The sequence below is a fragment of the Coregonus clupeaformis genome, chromosome 20 (assembly GCF_020615455.1).
Source record: "Coregonus clupeaformis isolate EN_2021a chromosome 20, ASM2061545v1, whole genome shotgun sequence".
Lineage (NCBI taxonomy): Eukaryota > Metazoa > Chordata > Actinopteri > Salmoniformes > Salmonidae > Coregonus > Coregonus clupeaformis.
The window spans coordinates 54,850,889-54,877,267 of record NC_059211.1 but is presented as its reverse complement, the minus strand read 5'-3'; the positions used below and the strand labels follow the sequence as shown (position 1 = coordinate 54,877,267).

The 26,379-nt window shown below is 45.9% G+C and overlaps 1 protein-coding gene across 5 annotated transcripts; it reads left to right on the top strand.

The window, feature by feature from the left end:
• The first annotated feature begins 1,081 nt into the window (after nt 1–1,081).
• On the top strand, nt 1,082–26,070 carry hdlbpa (high density lipoprotein binding protein a). 5 transcript variants are annotated; one of them, XM_041840677.2, is made up of 28 exons: nt 1,082–1,182; nt 2,643–2,714; nt 7,727–7,841; nt 8,110–8,261; nt 8,581–8,796; nt 9,263–9,469; nt 9,858–10,073; nt 10,550–10,753; nt 11,137–11,244; nt 11,328–11,432; nt 11,703–11,781; nt 11,937–12,076; nt 12,889–12,993; nt 13,441–13,554; nt 13,815–13,901; nt 14,016–14,147; nt 14,323–14,541; nt 17,363–17,584; nt 17,856–18,074; nt 19,666–19,822; nt 20,212–20,378; nt 20,518–20,622; nt 20,865–20,999; nt 21,391–21,534; nt 22,720–22,899; nt 23,396–23,512; nt 23,983–24,135; nt 24,451–26,070. In XM_041840677.2, the coding sequence occupies exons 3-28, from the start codon at nt 7,766–7,768 to the stop codon at nt 24,544–24,546; spliced, it is 3,855 nt and encodes a 1,284-aa protein (XP_041696611.1). In that variant the 5' UTR covers nt 1,082–1,182; nt 2,643–2,714; nt 7,727–7,765; the 3' UTR covers nt 24,547–26,070. The 5 variants fall into 5 exon arrangements, with proteins under 5 accessions (XP_041696611.1, XP_041696608.1, XP_041696610.1 ...); XM_041840674.2 differs by having other exon boundaries at nt 23,983–24,144; XM_041840676.2 differs by having other exon boundaries at nt 10,547–10,753; nt 19,666–19,813; nt 23,983–24,144.
• Nucleotides 26,071–26,379: the final 309 nt, after the last annotated feature.

The following is a 26,379-nucleotide window of genomic DNA, read 5'->3' as shown; positions in this document are numbered from 1 at the left end:
TTAAGCCAGTACATGTCCAGGCCCGTCTGAAGTTTGCTAGAGTGCATTTGGATGATCCAGAAGAGGATTGGGAGAATGTCAGATGAAACCAAAATATAACTTTTTGGTAAAAACTCAACTCGTCGTGTTTGGAGGACAAAGAATGCTGAGTTGCATCCAAAGAACACCATACCTACTGTGAAGCATGGGGTGGAAACATCATGCTTTGGGGCTGTTTTTCTGCAAAGGGACCAGGACGACTGATCCGTGTAAAGGAAAGAATGAATGGGGCCATGTATCGTGAGATTTTGAGTGAAAACCTCCTTCCATCAGCAAGGGCATTGAAGAGGAAACGTGGCTGGGTCTTTCAGCATGACAATGATCCCAAACACACCGTAAGAATCATTTCAAGGTCCTGGAGTGGCCTAGCCAGTCTCCAGATCTCAACCCCATAGAAAATCTTTGGAGGGAGTTGAAAGTCTGTGTTGCCCAGCGACAGCCCCAAAACATCACTGCTCTAGAGGAGATCTGCATGGAGGAATGGGCCAAAATACCAGCAACAGTGTGTGAAAACCTTGTGAAGATTTACAGAAAACGTTTGACCTGTGTCATTGCCAACAAAGGGTATATAACAAAGTATTGAGAAACTTTTGTTATTGACCAAATACTTATTTTCCACCATAATTTGCAAATAAATTCATTAAAAATCCTACAATGTGATTTTCTGGATTTTTTTTCTCATTTTGTCTGTCATAGTTGACGTGTACCTATGATGAAAATTACAGGCCTCTCTCATCTTTTAAAGTGGGAGAACTTGCACAATTGGTGGCTGACTAAATACTTTTTTCCCCCACTGTAGCTACTCGGGTTTATTGGAACGTCATCTTTCGTCAGAGTTTAATGTGTTTGATTTTTCTAGCTGTAGCATTTTTAGTATACAACTAAAACATATCAGATATACACACAATCAAATCGTAATCAAATGTAGTCAGAGTTAAAGTTTTATACGAAAACGTACTTTTTTTTTCACTCTATGAAAAAGATGTGATTTGTAATCAGAGGCTGTTGGCGTGACGTTAGAGAATAGGATTGGAGGGCGGTGCTGGTATATAGCTGTGGTCCGGCCTACACTTCCACCTTCTCGCCAGTGGAGTTTCATCACAGCTTCTGCACCACCCAGGGCAGACGAGACCATAAACACAAGTAAGTAGCTAAGAAAATAGTTTCACAATGTAACGTGTACGGGCGCACATTAAAGATGACTTGCTCGTCATACCGTAGACATCTAGCCAGCGATGGGGGGGCTGATCGTTGTCGAGGATGCTGTGAAATATTATCACTGTCAAAATGTGCTCTGGCCTGAGTCGACTCCATGTCATTACTCCCCTTGTTCGGCTGCTTTATGCCTACGTGGACTTTGTGTAGATTATTGTGGAGCTACGTATTAAAATGGGAGAATGTGTAGCTATCATGTTTTGATCAAACACATGTGTAAAAAATGTAAGCCCAAAACACCGTTCTCGATTTCATGTTTCATTACATTTTTGTTGTGAAAGTTTCCGTAAGGAGTTTCAATTTAAACTGGTTGTTAGCCGCCAGAGCTAGCTAGCGCTAGCACTGCAGCTACGTGTCATTATCGCGCACGGTCAAAGTTTATACGAGTTTATTAGCTAGCTAGCAAGCTAACGCGTATACATAAAGTTTTCAATAGAAGAAGTGGCGTCTCGCAACCCCAAAACGCAACGGGGCGTTTACATTGTTTTCTTGGAATGCACGATTAATGTTTAATTTAAGATCCTTAGCAAGTGGTTAGCTATTTATTGTAACCATCCATTTCAAGAATTCCTCGGACATTCTTGCATGTCGACGTAGCACTAGCGGAGAAACCAATGAATCTTGGCCAGCTAACGTTAGCTATCTAGCTAGTTAACGTTGTCTTGGTCAGGTAGCTAACGTACAGTAGTTGGCTAGCTACCTATATTCATCTGACGCGTGTCGTGGCCTTAGGATAGTCTGTCAATTTTCATGTCGCATCGTTTGTTGATATTAGCTAGCTAATTATATATATTTTTTTTAAACGTCCGCTAGCTAGCTAACTATTCTGCTAGCTAGCTTGCAAATTAGGCAGAAGTAGGCCAGTGTTCTAGCTAACGTTAGCTAGCAATCTATTTTAGCTTTTTAGCTGCAACCTCACGTTAATCTAGGACAGTTGACTAACTAGGGTGAAAGTTAAGTACATGCATGTTATATGAAGAAGGCTAATTTAGCATCAGATTTAAATGCCAAATTAATAGAGTCTGTGTGGTCTCACTGGAAGAGGCATCAACGTACACCTCATTAGGCTATTTGACAAAGCTGGCCAAGCCTGTAGTAGTTAATACATCCCACTGGTCTAATGTCAAACAAGAATATGTTATTGGGTTTCTTAGCTTTTTCTAGGCTACCTTTACCTTCAAGCAAGTAGGCCCAGATTTGTATGCTAGCTACTTATGTGGGGGGGATCCGTCCAGCCATTTAATTAGATGTCAAAGCTTGGTTTGATCTTTTCACTCAAATCCTCACATTTGAATATAGCTCTTAATCTATTAATTGAATGTTTAGTGTTTTATCAACTGAATATCTGTTGTGAAACCAGTGTTTTATTTATTTATTGTGCTTTTCAGGCAAAAGCTGGCAGGCTGACACGAACAGGCAGCTCTACAGGACGGATTATCTGGTAACTGACCATTCAGCTGGTAAGAAGTGACTCTACTCTCTAAGCTCCTAATTATAGCCTAACCATGCTGCAGTCCCTCCTAACCTGCAGTTTTCCAAATGGAAGGCAGTGGAATGGATGGCCTGGTTGGCCACATCCACTGTCTCAATAATTGAAGATGACAGGCAGACATTTTTACTGGAAATACAAGGTGGGGGGGGGGGCTATATATTGTATATTATTGGGTCAATCATAAACCAGGTGCTTATCTGATTTATCTGTATTTCTTTTAAATACTTTGAATCAGTGTATATATAAAACGTTCTCAAAGAATGTTTCCAGATGAGGCTTGAAGCACTTCAGTAGTCTACTCTGTGAAACCTTTTCAACATTTACCATTTTGTGTGGAAGGCTGTTTTCTTGCTCCATGTTAAACCAATGAGATGGCAGTAGTATGGCTTTCTGTGTGTAGTGCCCTGTGCTAACTAACTCGCCACTGATTCAGCCTTAAAGAGGCCTAGCCGAGAAGGAAGAGGCCCCGTAAAGGGCGCTACTCTGGAAAGCATGTGAAAACAGCTCTACTAACGCCATGCTAATGATTCCAGGCACCACCTCCACTGACTGTGCTGTGTGCCAGTACAAAATAGAATTACTAGAGTGGACCTTCCCATTCAAGTGGATGTTCTGTGATTGGTAGGAAATGTGATATAATGGCGCCGGAGGGGATGGCGGCCATTTTACGGGCTCCTAAACAACTGTACTATTTTGTTTTTTTCCGCGTTGTGTGTAACTTATTTTGTATATAATGTTGCTGCTACTGTCTCTTATGACCGAAAAGAGCTTCGTACGTCAGAACAGTGATTACTCACCTTGAACTGGATGAAGATTTTTTTTCTTTAATGAGTGCGATTCGAAGGATGTACTGCTTCTCTGAGACCAGGCCCAAATCCCCGTCATTCGCGTGAAGAAAAGACGGAAATACAGGGGGCCAAGATTGGGGTGCCTTGTGAGAATTCGTTGGCGAGTTGGTAACCCGCATCTACCATCCGTTCTATTGGCCAACGTGCAATCACTGGAAAATAAACTGGATGATCTTCGCTCGAGACTATCCTACCAACGTACATTAAAAACGGTAAAATCTTATGTTTCACCGAGTCGTGGCTGAACGACGACTTAGATAATATTTTTATTATAATATACAGTTGGCTGGGTTTTCCGTGCATCGGCAGGACAGAACAGCTATGTCCGGTAAGACAAGGGGTGGGAGTGTGTCTATTTGTCAATAACAGCTGGTGCGCGATGTCTAATATTAAAGAAGTCTCGAGTTATTGCTCGATTGAGGTAGAGTACCTCATGATAAGCTGTAGACCACACTATCTACCAAGAGTTTTCATCTATATTTTTCGTAACTGTATTTACCACCACAAACCGATGCTGACACTAAGACCACACTCAACGAGCTGTGTAAGGCCATAAGCAAACAAGAAAATGCTCATCCAGAAGCGGCGCTCCTAGTGGCCGGGGACTTTAATGCAGGCAAACTTAAATCCGTTTGACCTACTTTCTACCAGCATGCCACATGTGCAACCAGAGGGGAAAAAACTCAAGACCACCTTTACTCCACGCACAGAGACACATACAAAGCTCTCCCTCACCCTCCATTTGGAAAATCTGACCATAATTCTATCCTCCTGCTTACAAGCAAAAACTAAAGCAGGAAGTACCAGTGACTCGCTCAATACGGAAGTGGTCAGATGACGCGGCTGCTACGCTACAGGACTGTTTTGCTAGCACAGACTGGAATAGGTTCCGGGATTCATCCAATGGCATTGAGGAGTATAGCCCAAGAAAACTAAGGTAACCTGCCTAAATGACTACCTCCCCGTAGCACTCACGTCAGTAGCCATGAAGTGCTTTGAAAGGCTGGTCATGGCTCACATCAACACCATCATCCCGGAAACCCTAGACCCACTCCAATTCGCATACCGCCCCAACTGATCCGCAGATGACGCAATCGCACTCCACACTGCCCTTTCCCACCTGGACAAAAGGACACCTATGTGAGAATGCTGTTCATTGACTACAGCTCAGCGTTCAACACCATAGTGCCCACAAAGCTCATCACTAAGCTAAGGACCCTGGGACTAAACACCTCCCTCTGCAACTAGATCCTGGACTTCCTGACGGGCCGCCCCCAGGTGGTAAGGGTTGGCAACAACGCATCTGACACGCTGATCCGCAACACTGGGGCCACTCAGGGGTGCGTGCTTAGTCCCCTCCTGTACTCCCTGTTCACCCACGACTGCGTGGCCAAGTACAACTCCAACACCATCAAGTTTGCTGAGGACACAACAATGGTAGGCCTGATCACTGACAACGATGAGACAGCCTATAGGGAGGAGGTCAGAGACCTGGCAGTGTGGTGCCAGGACAACAACCTCTTCCTCAACGTGAGCAAGACAAAGGAGCTGATCGTGGATACAGGAAAAGGAGGGCCAGAACGCCAAGACAGTCGTGAAGAGGGCGCGACAACACCTTATCCCCCTCAGGAGACTGAAAGATTTGTCATGGTTTCCCAGTTCCTCCAAAAATTCTACAGCTGCACCATCGAGAGCATCCTGACCGGTTGCATCACCGCCTGCTATTGCAACTGCTTGGCATCCGACTGTAAGGCGATACAGAGGGTAGTGTGTACAGCCCAGTACATCACTGGGGCCAAGCTTCCTGCCATCCAGGACCTATATACTAGGCAGTGTCAGAGGAAGGCCCAACAAATGGTCAAAAACTCCTGTCACCCAAGTCCATAGACTGTTCTCTCAGCTACTCAAGCGGTACCGGAGCGCCAAGTCTAGGTCCAAATGGCTCTTTAACAGCTTCTACACCCAAGCCATAAGACTGCTGAACAATTAATCAAATTATTTGATTCTATGTCTATGGTATAATGTCCCATGAGCCCCGTCCTCCATCTTATGGCTAATGTGTTCACTGCTTCTCATTCGAAGCAAAACATTTTTGCACGGTTTGCAGAGGAATAGCCTAGTAAATGTTCTCCGGGGTCAACTTCTCATCCCCACAATCCTAACCTTTAACCATTAGTGGGAAAAGTACAAAACTGACCCAAGACCAGTGTCTAGAGACAACTTCACCAGCTCAGGGTCTAGTCTGATCTACCTGGTTAGGACTTCACCTAGCGCACCAGCTCAGGGTCTAGTCTGATCTACCTGGTTAGGACTTCACCTAGCGCACCAGCTCAGGGTCTAGTCTGATCTACCTGGTTAGGACTTCACCTAGCGCACCAGCTCAGGGTCTAGTCTGATCTACCTGGTTAGGACTTCACCTAGCGCACCAGCTCAGGGTCTAGTCTGATCTACCTGGTTAGGACTTCACCTAGCGCACCAGCTCAGGGTCTAGTCTGATCTACCTGGTTAGGACTTCACCTAGCGCACCAGCTCAGGGTCTAGTCTGATCTACCTGGTTAGGACTTCACCTAGCGCACCAGCTCAGGGTCTAGTCTGATCTACCTGGTTAGGACTTCACCTAGCGCACCAGCTCAGGGTCTAGTCTGATCTACCTGGTTAGGACTTCACCTAGCGCACCAGCTCAGGGTCTAGTCTGATCTACCTGGTTAGGACTTCACCTAGCGCACCAGCTCAGGGTCTAGTCTGATCTACCTGGTTAGGACTTCACCTAGCGCACCAGCTCAGGGTCTAGTCTGATCTACCTGGTTAGGACTTCACCTAGCGCACCAGCTCAGGGTCTAGTCTGATCTACCTGGTTAGGACTTCACCTAGCGCACCAGCTCAGGGTCTAGTCTGATCTACCTGGTTAGGACTTCACCTAGCGCACCAGCTCAGGGTCTAGTCTGATCTACCTGGTTAGGACTTCAGTAGGTGGATGAACTGAAAGGGTCAGTGGGGAAATCCTCTTAACCTTGGAGAGCTCATTCACCCAGCTTAGAAAGGCCTAGGGCAACAACTCAAAACCTAGTTGTTGGGCACCGGGGTGAAGTTTCCCCCTAGGTACAGCTAGGATCAGCTTCACCTCCCCTCGCCCAAAGGCCGGCAGATGGCAATATTGAGTTTCCATCTTACCGTCCAAACGCATTGTATGCAGCCGGCAATACGCTCGTATCCCCCGTGGACAGGTTTATACATAAAACATTCTGCATTCAGGATGTAAAGGCATCAATTTCCTCTTTAACTGGACTTAAAGGCGGGGGGGGGAAAAAACAGGGAAAATATTCATACTTTCTTTACGAAACACAATTTTCCTAGGAATGCTAGTTCCGGATGTTGTGTATCGCATTCAGCCATTCAGGTTGCAGCAGTCTGTTTACCCCAGGAAGTAGCATTAGCCACTAGCGTGGTGGAAATGGTTTAATTAAAGTATGTATATGTAAAACAAAAAAAATCTAGTTAAGGAGGAAATCGAAGCCTTTTGTAGCCTTAAAGGGAAATGTTTTAGGTACAAACTGGTCCACAGGGGGATACGAGTGTATTGCCGGCTGCATACAATGCGTTTGGATGGTAAAATGAAACCATCCGTTCCAGATGAATATCGCCATTAGCAGGCCTTTGGGCTACCCCTACCCCAATCCTAACCTTAACCATTAGTGTGGAAAATGCAAAACTGATCCGAGATCAACGTCACATGTAGCCTACTGCAATGAAGCAGTTTGGCCTCTTGGTTATGCTTAATTTGCCCTAATCTGTGCACTAAGGCTATTTGTCAAACATTCACAGAAAGTGCTGACGTGTACATTGGAAATGGCTTGAACATAAATTATCCCTCCTGGAAAGGCATGGCTTCTTTTGATAATGGTAGATAAGACATCTCAAAGTCCATTCAAACTGATAAATGAGGTTTGTACTACTGTATTTAACCCTAAACTATAAAAGCGGTTGTTGTTGTTTATTTGTTTTCATGGTTTGTGTTTTTCTAGCCATGAGATTACTCAAACGACAAGGCCTTATAAAAACAACAATGTCTTAGCTATGCAGGCTGTTTTTGTTTATTTAACCCTGATAATTAAGTCCTCTGTTCCTTTACTAGTGGCACACTCGGACTCCGTGTAAACGTGGGATTTCGACCATGAGCTCAGTCGCTGTACTTACGCAGGAGAGCTTCAACGAGCACCGCTCTGGGCTCGTTGCAGAGCAGGCTGGCGGTGAGTTTCTATTCTGTCTCCTCCTCTGGGTAGATTAGTCTGGCTTTAAAATTAGCCGTCAGTCATACACCCCGTTTATCAATGATTATCTCAATAAACATGCAAACTAAAACCTACGTAACAACAAGAACTGAGTTGTAGCAACTGCCGTTGAACCGATCACGTACCTGACATTTTAGTCATTTAGCAGACAGTCGTAGTCAAGTGAGTTTATTTTTATTTTTTTATATGGTGGCTTGTCTCTAATGGTTCAGCTACTGCCACACAGGGTCTAGTGCTGCTGGAGATGAAGAGGCCCCAGCCTACAAGGATGCCTTCCCCCCACTGCCTGAGAAGGCTGCTTCACCTGAGGGCACCCAGGAACCAGCCAACGCCTGGACCTCCAAGATCCGGCCTCTCAAATCTTCTGTCATCACCCAGGTAGCTGCTACAACAACAGCAGCAGCAGCATTTACGCAATACTTACTTAATTTGTTGCGTTGGAGGAAGAAGAAACTGTTTTGTTGTAGCAAATTCTATCCCTATTCCCTATATAGTGCACTACTTTTGACCAGAGCCCATAGAGCTGTGGTGAAAAGTAGTGCGCCACGTATTGAAATAGGATGTCGTTTGGGGCACGTCCAACGTTTTTGTTATAGCTAAGAACTCCTCCTCCCTTTTGTCAAACCTGGGCGTGTAGACCTAAAAAGTCTGTTCAAACATGTGATGTTTGCTCTCCTTTAACTCATGACCCTGCTAGGTTTTCCACGTGCCTCTGGAAGAGCGCAAGTACAAGGACATCAACCAGTTCGGTGAAGGAGATCAGGCGAAGGTCTGTGTGGACATCATGCACAAGACTGGCGCCCACCTGGAACTCTCCATGGCTAAAGACCAGGGCCTGTCCATCATGGTGTCTGGGAAACTGGACGCTGTGATGAAGGCCCGCAAGGAGATTGTGTCCCGACTGCAGACTCAGGTCCGTGTAGAAAGATGGCTTCACGTTTAGCCCTTATGTGGCATTAGTATCCATTATAACAATGTAGGTTACAGCGTATATCAGTGCCACATTTGGACTCCTCCTTTGTGATTTTCCCAAATGTTGTACTATCAGGGCATTGTGTTTTGAGGACCCCATCTCAGGACTCCCTGGAAAACAGTGGCAATTCATACTAAGTGGACTATATCATGGCTAAATAAATTAAACGAAATGAAAAGAGTATCATCCATTTCAATATGAACTCATGCACTCTTACTAAAGTTAATCAAAAGTGATTACTGCTTGATTTATTTATTTACCTTTGTGGTAATATTAACTTCCATTGTGGGGGGCCAATATGAAAAATGAATGCACTCACTAACTGTAAGTCGCTCTGGATAAGAGCGTCTGCTAAATGACTAAAAATGTGTTAAACTATTTTCCTCCATGTTGTTTTTTTCACCAGGCTTCAGCAACTGTGGCCATCCCCAAAGAACACCATCGCTTTGTCATCGGCAAGAATGGGGAAAAACTGCAGGAGCTGGAGCTCAAGACTGCCACCAAGATCCAGATCCCCAGACCAGACGACCCCAGCAACCATATCAAGATCTCTGGCACCAAGGAGGGCCTGGAGAAGGCCAAGCACGAGATTCTGCTCATCTCTGCCGAGCAGGTAGCCAACCTGATGTCATATCGGTTACCTACCTACCGCTCTAATGACATCCACTATAACTACTCCACTCACTAAGTGAACTACCCCATAATAACCTCCTAACTCACTATTGAAACCTTTGCGGCAAATAACCTTTTCAACTTCAGTCATATCTGTTACCTTAATCTAAAAGTACCTTTTTTTACAAGTTAACTACCCCATAATAACAACCCCACTTAATAAAAATGCCCAATAGCACTAACACTAACCTTACTGTTATCACACTACCATTAACACGGTGAGGAAGCTGAAGCAAGCTAGTTCAGTTAGTGAAATGTTTATATCATTCCCGAATGTTGGACTGGACAACCTAACTGATCACTGTCTGTTCCCTCCCTCCCCCTTACAGGACAAGCGTGCTGTGGAGAGGGTGAACATCGACAAGGTGTTCCACCCCTTCATCACTGGCGCCTACAACAAGCTGGTGGCAGATATGATGCAGGAGACGGGAGCCCGCATCAACGTCCCCCCGCCCAGCGTCAACAAGACCGAGATCGTCATCACTGGGGAGAAAGAGCAGGTGGCCCTTGCTGTGGCTATGATTAAGAAGATATATGAGGAGAAGGTATGTAGGGCTATGTTCTGTCATTTTCTTTTTAAACAACATTTTAAGAGGTTCTTATGGTGGTTTTTAATATGAACTGTTATGGTCCTTTTTAGAACCTGCTTTGTGTAAAATATTACTGTTTCTATGATCAAGATGATTGATTGAGGGGGAGGTATGTCCTGCTAGCTAAACTCTGCTAAACAGGAATTATTGCGTGTGCGTTAACATGGATGTAATGCTGTCATGAAGTATCAGGGTACCTTGGCGTGACTTCAGTTGTCTCAAGAAGCTGCTGAGAGGGGTCTTTATGGAGGTTCATAGTGGCACGACCGCAGTCTTAGAATGTGTCTCGGTGTGTTTCTTTTCAGTCGTAACGTTTATTCGAATTGGGACAAATACAATTTTAACATTTGAATACGGAACAGTCAGATGCACCAAGTTACACTTGAGCTTACAGTAATGTCCAGTGCTCTGTCTACCCCTTCTCCTAGCAGAAAAATGCCACCACCATCGCGGTAGAGGTGAAGAAGTCTCAGCACAAGTACGTGATCGGCCCCAAGGGAAACACCCTGCAGGAGATCCTGGAGAAGACTGGCGTCTCGGTCGAGATCCCACCCCCCGACAGCAGCTCGGAGACCGTCATCCTGCGCGGGGAGCCAGACCGGCTGGGTCAGGCTCTCACCGAAGTTTACGCTAAGGTAGATGCGTTATTTTGAAGGTTTTACTTGCAATGAATGTGGTATGTGGTTGTTTTACCTTCCTTAGTTGAATGTACTGATTGGAAGTAGCTCTCTATAAGCTTGCCTGCTAAATGACCAACATGTAAACATGTAGCACTTTTCAGGGCCTCTGGGTCCAAGTGGACGTCTCATTTCTACGTCATTTAGCAGACGCTCTTATCCAGAGCGACTTACAAATCCCATGACCTCGGTGGGGTTCCCAGTTTTCTAAATGTGACCCTGTTTGTGTTTCCATGACCTCGGTGGGGTTCCCAGTTTTCTAAATGTGACCCTGTTTGTGTTTCCATGACCTCGGTGGGGTTCCCAGTTTTCTAAAATGTGACCCTGTTTGTGTTTCCCAGGCCAACAGCTATACTGTGTCCTCAGTCGACGCTCCCTCCTGGCTTCACCGTTTCATCATTGGCAAGAAGGGGCAGAACCTGGCCAAGATTACCCAGCAAATGCCCAAGGTGTGTGTGTGTGTGTGTTTGGTGTGTTCCAGTGGGGGGGAAGCAGCTCGAGGCCTAACTTGGTGTTTCTCTGTGTGTTGCAGGTGCACATTGAGTTCACTGAGGGCGAGGATAAGATCACCCTGGAAGGCCCCACCAAAGACATGCAGATGGTGCAGAGTCAGATGGAAGCTATCGTCACTGACTTGGTAAAGCACCAGACTAGCCTCATTCACCCCAAGCAGAAGTCAGTTTACCAAACCCAGATTAAGCCTATTAGATTACTGGGCTAAAACGCATTCGACGGAGGTTCTCCCTTGAGCATGCTTTTTAGTTAAGATGTAGGCTTAATCTGAGTCTGGGCCAGTGTCTTTCATTGTCCCGAGGACAGACCGTAAACTAAACCAGTTTCCTTGGGTTTAGAACTCGGTAGTTAAACACGGCATCAAATGAATCATTTATTTCCTTTCCACTTCTAGGTGAGCCGCATGGATTATATGGAGATCAGTGTGGACCCCAGATTCCACAGACACCTGATTGGGAAGGGTGGTGCCAACAGTAAGTAATATTATGTTTTTAAGCAAAGCGGCGGTTGGCTTGAGGAGTGGGGAGAGTAAGATGTTTTGCATAAATACTAAGTTACACAAATGTATGAGATATTTAGCGTATTACTAAATGATGCTAAAACCTGTTTCTTCTCCGGCCCTGCTCAGTAAACCGCATCAAAGATCTGCACAAGGTGTCTGTGCGTATCCCCCCTGACAACGAGAAGAGCCACCTGATCCGCATCGAGGGGGATCCCCAGGGGGTTCAGGAAGCCAGTAAGGAGCTGCTTGAGCTAGCGTCACGCATGGTGAGTTACAATTCTGTGTCTCTCTCTGTGTCTGTCTCTGTCTGTCTCTGTCTGTCTCTGTCTGTCTCTGTCTGTCTGTGTCTGTCGTCTGTCTCTGTCTGTCTGTCTCTCTCTCTGTCTGTCTGTGTCTCTCTCTCTGTCAGTCTGTCTGTGTCTCTCTCTCTCTGTCTGTCTCTGTCTGTCTCTGTCTGTCTCTGTCTGTCTCTGTCTGTCTCTGTCTGTCTCTGTCTGTCTCTGTCTGTCTCTGTCTGTCTCTGTCTGTCTCTGTCTGTCTCTGTCTGTCTCTGTCTGTCTCTGTCTGTCTCTGTCTGTCTCTGTCTGTCTCTGTCTGTCTCTGTCTGTCTCTGTGTCTCTCTGTCTCTGTGTCTCTCTGTCTGTCTGTCTCTCTGTCTGTCTCTCTGTCTCTGTCTGTCTCTGTCTGTCTGTCTGTCTGTCTGTCTGTCTCTGTGTCTCTCTGTCTGTCTCTCTGTCTCTGTCTGTCTGTCTGTCTCTCTCTGTCTGTCTGTCTGTCTGTCTGTCTGTCTGTCTGTCTCTCTCTCTCTGTCTGTCTCTCTCTCTCTGTCTGTCTCTGTCTCTCTCTCTCTCTGTCTGTCTGTGTCGCTCTCTCTCTCTCTGTCTGTGTCGCTCTCTCTCTCTCTGTCTGTGTCTCTGTCTGTGTCTGTGTCTCTCTCTCTGTCTCTCTCTCTGTCTCTCTGTCTGTCTCTCTCTCTCTCTCTCTCTCTCTCTCTCTCTCTCTCGTCCCTCAACCTGTCGTCTGTCTCTGTCTCTCGTCCCCATGTGACTCGTCCCTCAACCTGTCGTCTGTCTTACAGGAGAACGAGCGTACAAAGGACCTGCTCATAGAGCAGCGTTTCCACAGAGCCATCATTGGCCAGAAAGGGGAGAAGATTAAGGACGTGCGCGACAAGTTCCCTGAGGTGAGTCACAAACCTGATGACGTCAGACACCGTGGCTCAGTAAGACTTCAGTCAGTAAGGCTGTATTTACACAGGCAGCCCAATTCTGATCTTTTGCCCAATTATTAACAAAAGAGCTGATTTGATAGGTCAAAAGACCTATTGGTGGGGGGAAAAAAGCCCAGAATTGGGCTGCCTGTTTAAACGCAGCCTTAGAAACTATGGCAGTCACAGGTGTAGTTGTGTGTGTGTGTATATATATAGCATATGTCAGAGCCATATATTTAGAGTCGATCTAGATGTATGGGCCTGGTAAATGCTATAAAATGCTTGTGTATACAGCTGTAACAGTAAACCTACTGTATGTTCATTTGGTTAGGATGGGCACAAAAAAAAAACTGTCGCGTGAGAAAAGGAAAATTATTTAACGCCGTACATTTAAAGTAATAATGTTGTGTCGATTTGCAGGTCATAATCAACTTCCCAGACCCGGCAGCGAAGAGTGACGTCGTTCAGCTGCGTGGTCCAAGAAATGAGGTGGAAAAATGCTCCAAATTCATGGATAAGATGGTTGCTGACATGGTATGTAGATAATCAAGCCAGAATGTCTAAATGACTGTTCTTTCTGTGGCCACTAACTTTTACATTGCATGAGGTTAGTGTAAAAGGTGCTAAATACATTGGCTTTCAAGACGTTGTGCCTATAAAGCAGTTCATAACTGAGTTGGTATGATTGATAACTCCTTCCCTACGGGTATTGAACATCTCAAATCTTGCTTTGCTGATTTTTTTAAAGTGTTTTCACTTTTTAGTGTTTTTATCTATGATTTTGTGTTTTTCAGGTGGAGAATGGTTTCTCTGTCTCAGTCCCCATCTTCAAACAATTCCACAAGAACATTATCGGGAAAGGTGGAGCCAACATCAAAAAGGTATATTCTCATTGATAGGATATGAATTGGGACACAGTTCTTTCACAATTCAGGCTTTAAAATATGAAAAATTGTAGTACCTGAGCATTAAATAGTTAATTCCTTAATTTCCAGATTCGTGAGGAAACTAACACCAGGATTGACCTGCCTGCCGAGAACAGCAACTCTGAGATGATCATCATCACCGGCAAGAAGGAAAACTGTGAGGCCGCAAGAGTCCGTATCCTGGCTATCCAGAAAGAACTGGTAACTTAGTGGCTTTTCTCAGGGAGAGGACCCTCTAAGATGGCGTTTAGACTTCTATGTCAATGCAGAGAAGGATTTAATCTTATCTTTTCTCATTTGGCTCTCAATATGAAACCATGTCTCCATTCTGTGCCCAATGAACTACATCTACCACCATTGTGTCCATCCCCTCCAGGCCAACATTACGGAGATGGAGGTGTCCATTCCCTCCAAGCTGCACAACTCCCTGATCGGCTCCAAGGGCCGTTTCGTCCGCTCCATCATGGAGGAGTGTGGCGGCGTCCACATCCACTTCCCCACCGAGGGCTCCGGCGTCGACACGGTCACCATCAGGGGCCCCGCTGAGGAGGTGGAGAAAGCCAAGAAACAGCTGCTTTCTCTGGCCCAGGAGAAGGTTGGTTGTCCCGCTCTTAGTTGGCTTATTCAGGCTTGGGTTATCGGTAGGACCGGGTTGGTTTTCGCTTAGTTCATCGGCTATGGTTGTCATGAGGGTTGGGTTCAATTCCATTTCAATTCAGGAAGTAAACTGAAATTCCCATTTCAATTTTCTTTCATTTTATAAAGCAATTGAAATAGAACTAGGGTGACCGCATTTAAAATACCCAAATACGGGATGATTTTCGAAGCGCAAAATTTGCTGCACACAAAATGTGGTGATGCAGAAATGAGACCACGTGTTGTTTTTATGAAAATCTGTGAATATTTAGCCATGGTAACGATTCTGGTTAGTCTCAGGGAATGTAAAACTGTTAGGATGGGAGTCTTTTTTTTAAAAATGGGATTGAGTGAAGTAGCAGCAAGTATGTTGAATGAGCATGGAGAGCCTCACAAGTTTGACAATGACCTTATATCTTTGTCTAATAGGCTACAGCTATTTAGACCTTCCTACTTTTTGTAGTTCTTTGTTAGAAGCACACGTTGTGTAAGTAGGTAGCTATCCTCTCCAAGTTTAGCTGGATTTTAGCCCAAAAGGATTTCACAAATGTGATTTGGTTGACAATATGACATTGGCCTACGTGTAGAATATCAGATCTCGACAACGATTTGGAGAAGCGATGAACATCACCAGCACCACGTCCTTATGATATATCTGGTCATAAGCACAACATGATAGCAAAAGAGACTGGTTGGAATGTCTGACTGAAATACGGGACAAATCGACTTTGTTAAAAAACCCTCTCTCTGGGACACGGAGGCACAAACTTTAGAGAGAAACACTCCAGCCCAGCAGAGGCTACCATCCCCTGGTTTCACACCTCTGGCATTGCTAGGGGGGTTGCCAAGGGCCCTTCCAGAACACACTCCCCTGGCTAGGGTCATGTGACCTGGTCAGCCAATCACAGACTGTACCTTGTGGGGTCTCAAACCCCCAACAGTCTGTTCTTTAGTTGGACACAGAGGTCCAGCGAGATAACCGGTCAGAAGAGCTCTGCAACAACTCAACACTGGACCCTTCCTGACCAACCTTCCACCCTGGACTTCCTAAATGTGTTAGTGGTTGGATTACCATAAACCACTATACAGTCGTGGTGAAAAGTTTGGAGAATGACACAAATACTAATTTTCACAAAGTCTGCTGCCTCAGTTTTGATGATGGCAATTTGCATATATTCCAGAATGTCATGAGTGATCATATGAATTGCAATTAATTGCAAAGTCCCTCTTTGCCGTCATATCAGTGATTCTCTCGTTAACACAGGTGAGAGTGTTGACGAGGACAAGGCTGTAGATCACTCTGTCATGCTGATTGAGTCAGAATAACAGACTGGAAGCTTTAAAAGGAGGGTGGTGCTTGAAATCATTGTTCTTCCTCTGTTAACCATGTTTACCTACGAGGAAACACGTGCCGTCATCATTGCTTTGCACAAAAAGGGCTTCATAGGCAAGAATATTGCTGCTAGTAAGATTGCACCTAAATCAACCATTTATCGGATCATCAAGAACTTCAAGGAGAGGGGGTCAATTGTTGTGAAGAAGTCAGGGCGCCCAAGAAAGTCCAGCAAGCGCCAGGACCGTCTCCTAAAGTTGATTCAGCTGCGGGATCGTGGCACCACCAGTGCAGAGCTTGCTCAGGAATGGCAACAGGCAGGTGTGAGTGCATCTGCACGCACAGTGAGGCGAAGACTTTTGGAGGATGGCCTGGTGTCAAGAAGGGCAGCAAAGAAGCCACTTCTCTCCAGGAAAAACATCAGGGACAGACTGATATTCTGCAAAAGGTACAGGGATTGGACTGCTGAGGACTGGGGTAGAGTCATTTTCTCTGAATCCCCTTTCCGATTGTTTGGGCCATCCGGAAAACACCTTGTCCGGAGAAGACTAGGTGAGCGCTACCATCAGTCCTGTGTCATGCCAATCCTGAGACCATTCATGTGTGGGGTTGCTTCTCAGCCAAGGGAGTGGGCTCACTCACAGTTTTGCCTAAGAACACAACCATGAATAAAGAATGGTACCAACACATCCTCCGAGAGCAACTTCTCCCAACCATCCAAGAACAGTTTGGTGACGACCAATGGCTTTTCCAGCATGATGGAGCGCCTTGCCATAAGGCAAAAGTGATAACTAAGTGGCTCGGGGAACAAAACATCGAAATTTTGGGTCCATGGCCAGGAAACTCCCCAGACCTTAATCCCATTGAACTTGTGGTCGAAGAGGCGGGTGGACAAATAAAAACCCACAAACTCCAAGCATTGATTATGCAATAATGGGCTGCCATCAGTCAGGATGTGGCCCAGAAGTTAATTGACAGCATGCCAGGGCGGATTGCAGAGGTCTTGAAAAAGAAGGGTCAACACCGCAAATATTGACTCTTTGCATAAACTAAATGTAATTGTCAATAAAAGCCTTTGACACTTATGGAATGCTTGTAAATTATACTTCAGTATACCGTAGTAACATCTGACAAAAATATCTCATAACACTGAAGCAGCGAACTTTGTGAAGACCAATACTTGTGTCATTCTCAAAACTTTTGACCACGACTGTACACTAACATTACTTCATAGAAATATCCAGTCTATGGTCTCCTCCAATTAAAATACTGTACACTACCTCACTTATCCTACTGCTAGTCTCCTCTTCCTGTGGGTGTGGTTATGGTCATTATCAGTCTTCTATAATTGTTATGTTGCACCACATTCCATAAAAACATTCCAATCGTTCTAAAATATCTCCTTTTCCCTCTCTCTCGCTCTCGCTCTCTCTCTCTCTTTCCCTAGCAAACCAAGAGTCACACAGCTGAGCTGAAGGCCAAGCCAGAGTACCATAAGTTTCTGATCGGTAAGGGAGGCGGTAACATCCGTAAGGTACGTGACAGTACTGGAGCCAGGATCATCTTCCCTACAGCTGATGAGGAGGACCAGGAGCTGATCACCGTGGTGGGGACAGAGGAGGCTGTCCGAGAGGCCCAGAAGGAGCTGGAGGAACTCATCAAGAGCCTGGTAAGACCTTTTTTTTATCAAATACATTTAGTTGATTTGATTAGAAAAACAGGAGAAACCGAATCCAACACAAGATTCTCCTGACACATTGTTTTGTATTGATGTTACGTACTTGTTATTTTACAGCAGAATCGAACTCCTGTGTATTTTAGTCATTTTTAGAGTGTAAGGAAACTGTTGGCGTTTTGATTCTGATTGACTCCAACCTTTTTTAGATTATACCCTGTGTATTGTTTGAGACATTTTGAATATGAAACCCCCTTGCTTGCAGGATAACGTGGTGGAGGATGTGATGAATGTGGAGCCCAAGCACCACCGTTACTTTGTGGCGCGCCGCGGGCAGGTGCTGAGGGACATCGCTGAGGAGTACGGCGGTGTGATGGTGAGCTTCCCCAGGAGCGGCGCCAACAGCGACAAGGTCACTCTGAAGGGGGCCAAAGACTGTGTGGAGGCAGCCAAGAAACGCATGCTGGAGATCATCGAGGACCTGGTGAGTTCACAGGGCTTTACGAACTTATTTATGACCCATTTCCACCGGAGACTTACCCCGGTGTTTTACCAAAAAGGCTTTCGATTCCACTTCCAGCGTATTATTATTATTATTATTATTATTATATATATTTTTTAAACCTTTATTTAACTTGGCAAGTCAGTTAATAACAAATTCTTATTTACAATGACGGCCAAACCCGGACGACGCTGGTCCAATTGTGCGCCGCCCTATGGGACTCCCAATCACGGCCGGATTGTGATACAGGCTGGAATCGAACCAGGGGGTCTGTAGTGACGCCTCTAGCACTGAGATGCAGTGCCTTAGACCGCTGCGCCACTCGGGAGCCCAAACTAGGCCATTGCCTCAATTGACCTGCTCTTACTTGGGGCCAAAGCCTGACCACTGGTACTTTTCAACTGGCATATCTACTGAACAAAAATATTAACGCAACAATGTCAAAGATTTTACTGAGTTACAGTTCATATAAGGAAATCAGTCAATTGAAATAAATTAATTAGGCACTAATCTATGGATTTCACATGACTCGGAATACAGATATGCATCTGTTGGTCAGATATACTGTACCTTTTAAAAAAGAAAGTATGGGGCGTGGATCAGAAAACCAGTCAGTATCTGATGTGACCACCATTTGCCTCATGCAGCGCGACACATCTCCTTCACATAGAGTTGATCAGGTTGTTGATTGTGGCTTACTCCTCTTCAATGGCTGTGCGAAGTTGCTGGATGTCGGCGTGAACTGGAACACGCTGTCGAACACGTCGATCCAGAGCATCCCAAACATGCTCAATGGGTAACATGTCTGGTGAGTATGCAGGCCATGGAAGAACTGGGACATTTTCAGCTCCCAGGAATTGTGTACAGATCCTTGTGACATGGGGCCGTGCATTATCATGCTGAAACATGAGGTGATGGCGGTGGATGAATGGCACGACAATGGGCCTCAGGATCTCATCACGATATCTCTGTGCATTGTGTTCGTTGCTATTTATTGGCCCCAGCACAAGGTGCACCTGTGTAATGATCATGCTGTTTAATCAGCTTCTTGATATGCCACACCTGTCAGGTGGATGGTTTATCTTGGCAAAGGAGAAATGCTCACTAACAGGGATGTAAACAACTTTGTGCACAATTTGAGAGAAATAAGCTTTTTGTGCACATTGAACATTTCTGGGATCTTTTATTTCAGCTCATGAAACATGGGACCAACACTTTACATGTTGCGTTTTTATATTTCTGTGTTCAGTGTATATAAAAATGGCTAACTGAACATGGGTTAACACCTCACAAAGCAACTGTCTTGATGCAAAGGTTGCTAATTCTGTTCGCCACAGGTCTTTGGTGTCACTCCTGATGGAAACACAATCACACTAGAGCTGACATTAACATAAAACACTGATGACCCCCCGGGTGAGGGGTGAGCCTCGGGTGGGAGTGCCTCATACTGTTTATCTCCTGGGACATAAAGGCTGCAAGAATCTTCAGCCACTAGTCTCGTTTGCCCAGTCATAACTGTCCTGTCCCCTCTTCTTGACTCTGATTGGCTAGCGGTCCTCTCCTCTGTCTCCAGGACGCCCAAGTGACCATCGAGTGTGTGATCCCTCAGAGGTTCCACCGTTCTATCATGGGGCCCAAAGGCTCCCGCATCCAGGCCATCACCAGGGACCACAACGTGCAGATCAAGTTCCCCGAGCGAGTGGACGGCCCGGGAAAAGGAGGTCCGGCGGGTAAAAGCCCCTTGGCGTTCTCAGGCAGTATTCACAAAGAGTCAGAGGAGTGCTGATCCAAGGATCAGTTCTGAGTAGTTTTAAAGATCGTAGTCGTGATCCTAGACCTTTACTCGCAATGACTGCGACGTGGTTGTTTTATCTACCTTAAGTTGAATGCACTGAGGTGTAAGTCGCTCTGGATAAGAGCGCCTGCTAAATTTACCTAAATGTAAATATCCTAGATCAGCACTCCTACTCTGAGACTTTGTCAATACGTGCCCGGGTTAAGAGATGTCTCTTGCTTCAAGGCTGCTCGAAGCAAGTCTTTTTCAGATTTCTGCTGTTTAAAATGCCTGGTTGTTTCATTCTCTCTAATCAACCTTTTTAAAAAATCTGTTCTTCCTCAGCTCCCCTGGCCGAGGCTGCAGTGCAGGAGAATGGAGAGGCTAACGGGGAGGTGCTCGTGGTCGAAGAGCCTACTACACCTGTGGATCCCGCTGTTCCCAAGAAGTGTGACGTCATCGTGCTTTCTGGCCGCAAGGAGAGATGTGAGGCTGCCGTGGAGGCGCTCCAGGTCAGTCCTCTTCTTGAACATTGAATTGAAATAATGACACTGTCCGTACTGTCAGTAAACTCTTTACTGAGGGTATTTGTGACCCATATAAAGAGTAGTGTGTTTTCAACTCATGTTTCACCTGTCTTTTGTTCCTCAGGCTCTGGTCCCTGTCACCACTGAGGTGGAAGTGCCTTTCGAGCTTCACCGTTACATCATTGGGCAGAAGGGAAGTGGAATTCGGAAGATGATGGATGAATTCGAGGTTCGTAGAGGAGTTATTTTTTTCGGGGGGAATGGATCAGCTTAAAATTGCAGATAGAATGTATCTTCTATCAATGTAATTGTCTGCGTCACTTCCAATCCCCAATGTTTTTTTTATTTATATATATATATATATATATTTATATATATATACACTCCCCTCATTCAGGATACAGCATCTCCTCTGTCTGGAGGTTTTATCCAACATGGTAATGTTCTCTATCCATTGCCTCCACCTCCCAGGTTAATATTCAAGTGCCTGCTCCTGAGCTGCAGTCCGACATAATCTCCATTACTGGCCTGGCCAATCACCTGGACCGCGCTAAGGAGGGTCTCCTGGAGCGTGTTAAAGAGCTGACTGCTGAGCAGGAGGATCGGGTACGTGTTGCTCTCTACTGCTGCTTGTTCAGATCCCAGACCAACCAGTATTAAGTGTTGACTGCAGTCAATCACCAGCTACAGAGCCTGGTCCCAGATCTGTTTGTGCTGTCTTACCGACGCCTATGGTCATTACCTAGCCTGGTCCCAGATCTGTTTGTGCTGTCTTACCGACTCCTATGGTCATTACCTAGCCTGGTCCCAGATCTGTTTGTGCTGTCTTACCGACTCCTATGGTCATTACCTAGCCTGGTCCCAGATCTGTTTGTGCTGTCTTACCAACTCCTATGTTTGTTGTCATGCCATTTGGAATCCAACACAAACAGATCTGGGACCAGGCTAAGAGTGACATGGTTCTGACTGTGGATGTTGTACTTGTTGTTCATTGCAGTCCCTCAGGAGCTTCAAGTTGACCATCACTGTGGACCCCAAGTATCACCCCAAGATCATTGGCCGTAAGGGAGCCATAATCACCAACATCCGCACAGAGCACGACGTCAACATCCAGTTCCCAGACAAGAATGATGACAACCAGGTACAGGGTTGCACCTTCTCTTGTCCTCTATCCTCAAGCCCCTTGTCCTCTATCCTCAAGCCCCTTGTTCTCTATCCTCAAGCCCCTTGTCCTCTATCCTCAAGCCCCTTGTCCTCTATCCTCAAGCCCCTTGTCCTCTATCCTCAAGCCCCTTGTCCTCTATCCTCAAGCCCCTGTCCTCTATCCTCAAGCCCCTGGTCCTCTATCCTCAAGCCCCTGGTCCTCTATCCTCAAGCCCCTTGTCCTCTATCCTCAAGCCCCTTGTCCTCTATCCTCAAGCCCCTTGTCCTCTATCCTCAAGCCCCTTGTCCTCTATCCTCAAGCCCCTTGTCCTCTATCCTCAAGCCCCTTGTGCTCTATCCTCAAGCCCCTTGTGCTCTATCCTCAAGCCCCTTGTGCTCTATCCTCAAGCCCCTTGTGCTCTATCCTCAAGCCCCTTGTCCTCTATCCTCAAGCCCCTGGTGTTCTATCCTCAAGCCCCTGGTGTTCTATCCTCAAGCCCCTGGTGTTCTATCCTCAAGCCCCTGGTGTTCTATCCTCAAGCCCCTGGTGTTCTATCCTCAAGCCCCCTGGTGTTCTATCCTCAAGCCCCTGGTGTTCTATCCTCAAGCCCCTGGTGTTCTATCCTCAAGCCCCTGGTGTTCTATCCTCAAGCCCCTGGTGTTCTATCCTCAAGCCCCTGGTGTTCTATCCTCAAGCCCCTGGTGTTCTATCCTCAAGCCCCTGGTGTTCTATCCTCAAGCCCCTTGTCCTCTATCCTCAAGCCCCTTGTCCTCTATCCTCAAGCCCCTTGTCCTCTATCCTCAAGCCCCTTGTCCTCTATCCTCAAGCCCCTTGTCCTCTATCCTCAAGCCCCTTGTCCTCTATCCTCAAGCCCCTTGTCCTCTATCCTCAAGCCCCTTGTCCTCTATCCTCAAGCCCCTTGTGCTCTATCCTCAAGCCCCTTGTCCTCTATCCTCAAGCCCCTTGTCCTCTATCCTCAAGCCCCTTGTCCTCTATCCTCAAGCCCTTTGCAAAAAGGCATTGGAGAAGGTCAGAGGAGAGTGGCCTTGGATCTTCTCCAATGTGCCTGAGGGGGGTGAGGAGTTATGCAAGGAATTGAGGAAATGCTCATTTGAGAAGGCCTTAGACTTGATGTTTCCCTCATGTAAGGTCTGTAGTCCTGACATACTTCCCCCCCCCCAGGACCAGATCACCATCACGGGGTATGAGCACAAGGCTACGGCTGCCAAGGACGCCATCCAGGCTATCGTGGACGAGCTGGAGGAGATGATCTCTGAGGATATCACCCTGGACGCCCGTGTCCACGCCCGTATCATCGGGGCCCGCGGCAAGGGCATCCGCAAGATCATGGACGAGTTCAAGGTGAGGGTGGGGGTCGGGTGGGAGGACCTTTGTCAGTGGACACGTGGGGCCAGTTTCCCTGATACAGGAAGTCCTGGACTTAGAAGCATGCACAATGGAAATTCTCCATTGAAATAGGTTTTTAGTCCAGGGCAAGCCTTGTCTGTGTCTCGGATAATCCATGTTAATGGTTGTGAGGACAAAACGAATCCTACAGGAGACTGGGTAGTCTTGCCTTGTCCCTCTGTATTCTGGGAAACCATTTGAATGTATTCCGTCTGCACATACATTTGCTGTTGATGGGTTTAGTGTTGATATATATAAATAATGCCCTCCATGGCTTCTTCTTTTCAAATGGACAAAAGACAAGAATTTGTCCATAAAAAAAAAAATATATATATATTTATTTAATCCTCTTCGTTCCTGGAGGAACATAGGACCTCACTTTTAAATGGACAGATGACCTGTTCTAACACGACTGTGTGGAGCTTGGATATAACAGTTTATACCTGTTTAGGTGGATCTGAGATTCCCCCAGCCTGGAGCTGCCGATCCCAATCAGGTGTCTGTCACCGGACGTCCTGAGCTGGTGGATGAAGCCATCGACCACCTCCTCAACCTGGAAGAGGAATACGTAAGTACTCCTTTCAAAGCGGTGGAGGGTGAATTTGCCCCTAGATGCTGCTTTTGGGTCAGTTGACCCACTAATGGGGTAAGGTTGGGATTGCGGGAGGGGAAACTTCACCCGGGGCTTTCAAACCCATTTAGGCATCCTCTTGGCCCTTGGTGTCCACCATGGCTCTCCATATCCCCCATGATGCTTTGTAATTCATAGTTGTTGTTTTTCTGTGTCTGGTCAATGTTAAGTTTAGTCATTACTGATCAGTTTATTCATTGATCTGTGCTGTATCATTGATAAAGCATTTCCCTCATTGTTTTTTCACCCCCAGTAATCTTTGGCTCTTCATTTTACTGCTGTTATAGAACACACTATCTGATTGCCTTTAAATGAGGAGTATCGTAATGAGTACCTTAACAACTTTTCCCCCCGTTTTCATATGGCTTTTTAAAAATCTTAACTGGTTTCTGTTTCCTGTTTTTCAGATGGCTGATGTGATTGAGAATGAGTCTAAGATGACGTACATGAAACCCCTTGGTGACCGCGGTGCGTCCTCGATGGATGACGGAGGACGAGAGCGGGGCCCCTCCAAAGGCTTCGTGGTGAGGGAGGCTCCGTGGCAAACTGGCAGTGAGAAGGTGAGAGAGGTGACAGATATTTTATTTATTTTCCTCCTTTGACAAATCTGACCCAATACCTTTTTGTGCTAGCCTGGTCCCAGATCTGTTTGTACTGTCTTGCCAACTATACCTGTGGTCATTGTTGATCATAAGTTGTCTATTTAGCACAGATCTGGGACCACCAGGCTACTTTTGTGTGTGTTGTCCTTTTTTGGTAGTTTTGGAATGCAGTCATTTTGTAGTTCAATGATCACTCACATGTACTTGTTAATGGAAAGGAACTCCAGCACCTAGTTATCACTGACACTTGCTTGTTTTCCCCCCTCTCTCCAGGCCCCAGATATGAGCAGCTCTGAGGACTTCCCCAGCTTCGGTGCTCCTGTGGCGGCCGCCAACAAGGCCTCTCCCTGGGGACCCAAGCGCTTCTGAGCAGAGCTGTGCTGCTACAAAGGAGACGAGATGGCCCTCGCCTCCACCTGACGACACAATCTTCCCCTCATCACCTGCCCCGACCCTCTGGACCTGGACTGACCGCTGACACTGACCCCCCACAGAAGACGTCTCTGCAGTCCTGGAAATATTTCACGCTTCTCTCTTCTGTCTACATAACTTGGTTTGCCTTTGTAGATTTTACGGTGTAGTCTGAAATGCTTTCAACCAAACTGTATTTTGACCTGTAACTTAAGCTTTGTATCTTCTTCTATTCAGTAATACGTCTTTCTGCAACAAAAAATATAATACTTTATTATAAGAAACGTTGCCGGGTTGTTGGGTTATGTCTATTTTCAGGTAGAAGTTCAATGTTGTTCTCCGAGACTTGACATTTCATAATGATTTGAAATGTGTTACCAAAGCTGTTAAGGCAACCGAGCAAAGCTACGTAGGTTTACTGAGCTGCCCCTTTTCTTAGTTGCCTTCGCAGGGTGTGTGTGTGTGGGAGGGGTTGACTTACCTCTGGTGACATGTTAGCTAACATGTCTGTCCATTTTCAGCTTTTGATTTGAAGTGAAGAAGCTTGACCACCACGGTGGCCCAGCTGTCTGTTTCAACTACTCTCCTCCACTACTCATGGGAACTGTGCACGTAATCTCATTCAGATCTCGGTCTTGTTGACGCGTCTGAGTGGTTCTGTCCGCCGTCTTTCATTCTGTCCCCTTTTTCTGCTTGTAACTGTGCTTGTGAGTATATGGGCAGGTAGTGGTGTGTTGTGTCATGCAGCCTTATTCATTTTGTCAAACTTTGTTTTTGGAGGGGTGATTCACTACAGATACTATTTCACACACTCAAACTGCCAGATGCTTTTGGAGATCGTAATGGATCCTGTACCATGCTTCTACAACACTAGAGCTCCAAAGTTTCAATATCCCCACACACTAACTGTTAAAAGTATCATACTTGTTCCAAACTTTTAGTTATTTTTTTTGTTTGTTGAAAAAAATGACGTTTTAACTCTACTCATGTTTTTGGAAGCAAAAGAGCAGACCATTTTGTGCCAATGAACTGTCTTCTGTCTAGTGATGTGTTCCTCATCCTGCTACCAACCGGGTCAGTGTCCAGTCCCTTTTTGTCTTCCAGTTGCTATGCAGATTGTTCTGTAACCATAGCGATGGCCCTCTTCTAACAGCCTTATATCTAGGGTGACGTAAACCAGACCCAGAGTATGATGTCACAGTCCGAGGAGAGCAGGAGGCGTAACAGTAAAACGCTGTGGATAAATGTTCCATCGTCTCATTCGGTTCCAGTCAGTGGGGTGGTGTTTCATTTAGCTCGCGGTGGTGCGGAAACACTTCCTGAAAGATATGACATCACTGTCTAATCCTGGTCTATGTCATTCTAGCCTTATATGAAAGATTATGCAAAAAAAAAAAAAAAACACACAAGAAATAGTGAAACAATTATGGATGACACTGGAAATGAAATTGTCCAAAAAGTCAATAAAAATTGAAAATGTTATTGTTGTTTTTTTATTTGAGTTGAACATGTAGCTAGCTGCTTTTACTACAGAGTTGAGGCCGCATGAGAACCTGACCCCCAAGAACTCCTCAGAGGAGTCTTCTTCCAGAGCGCATTCATAACAAGCACTAGGCTGCTGTGGTAGCAAGATGAGGACTGCTACGGATAATTGCACACATTTTGAACTGCATTTAAAGTGGACCAGAGCAGGAGAACCACATGGAGACAGCACAGAGCAGGAGAACCACATGGAGACGGCACAGAGCAGGAGAACCACATGGAGACGGCACAGAGCAGGAGAACCACACG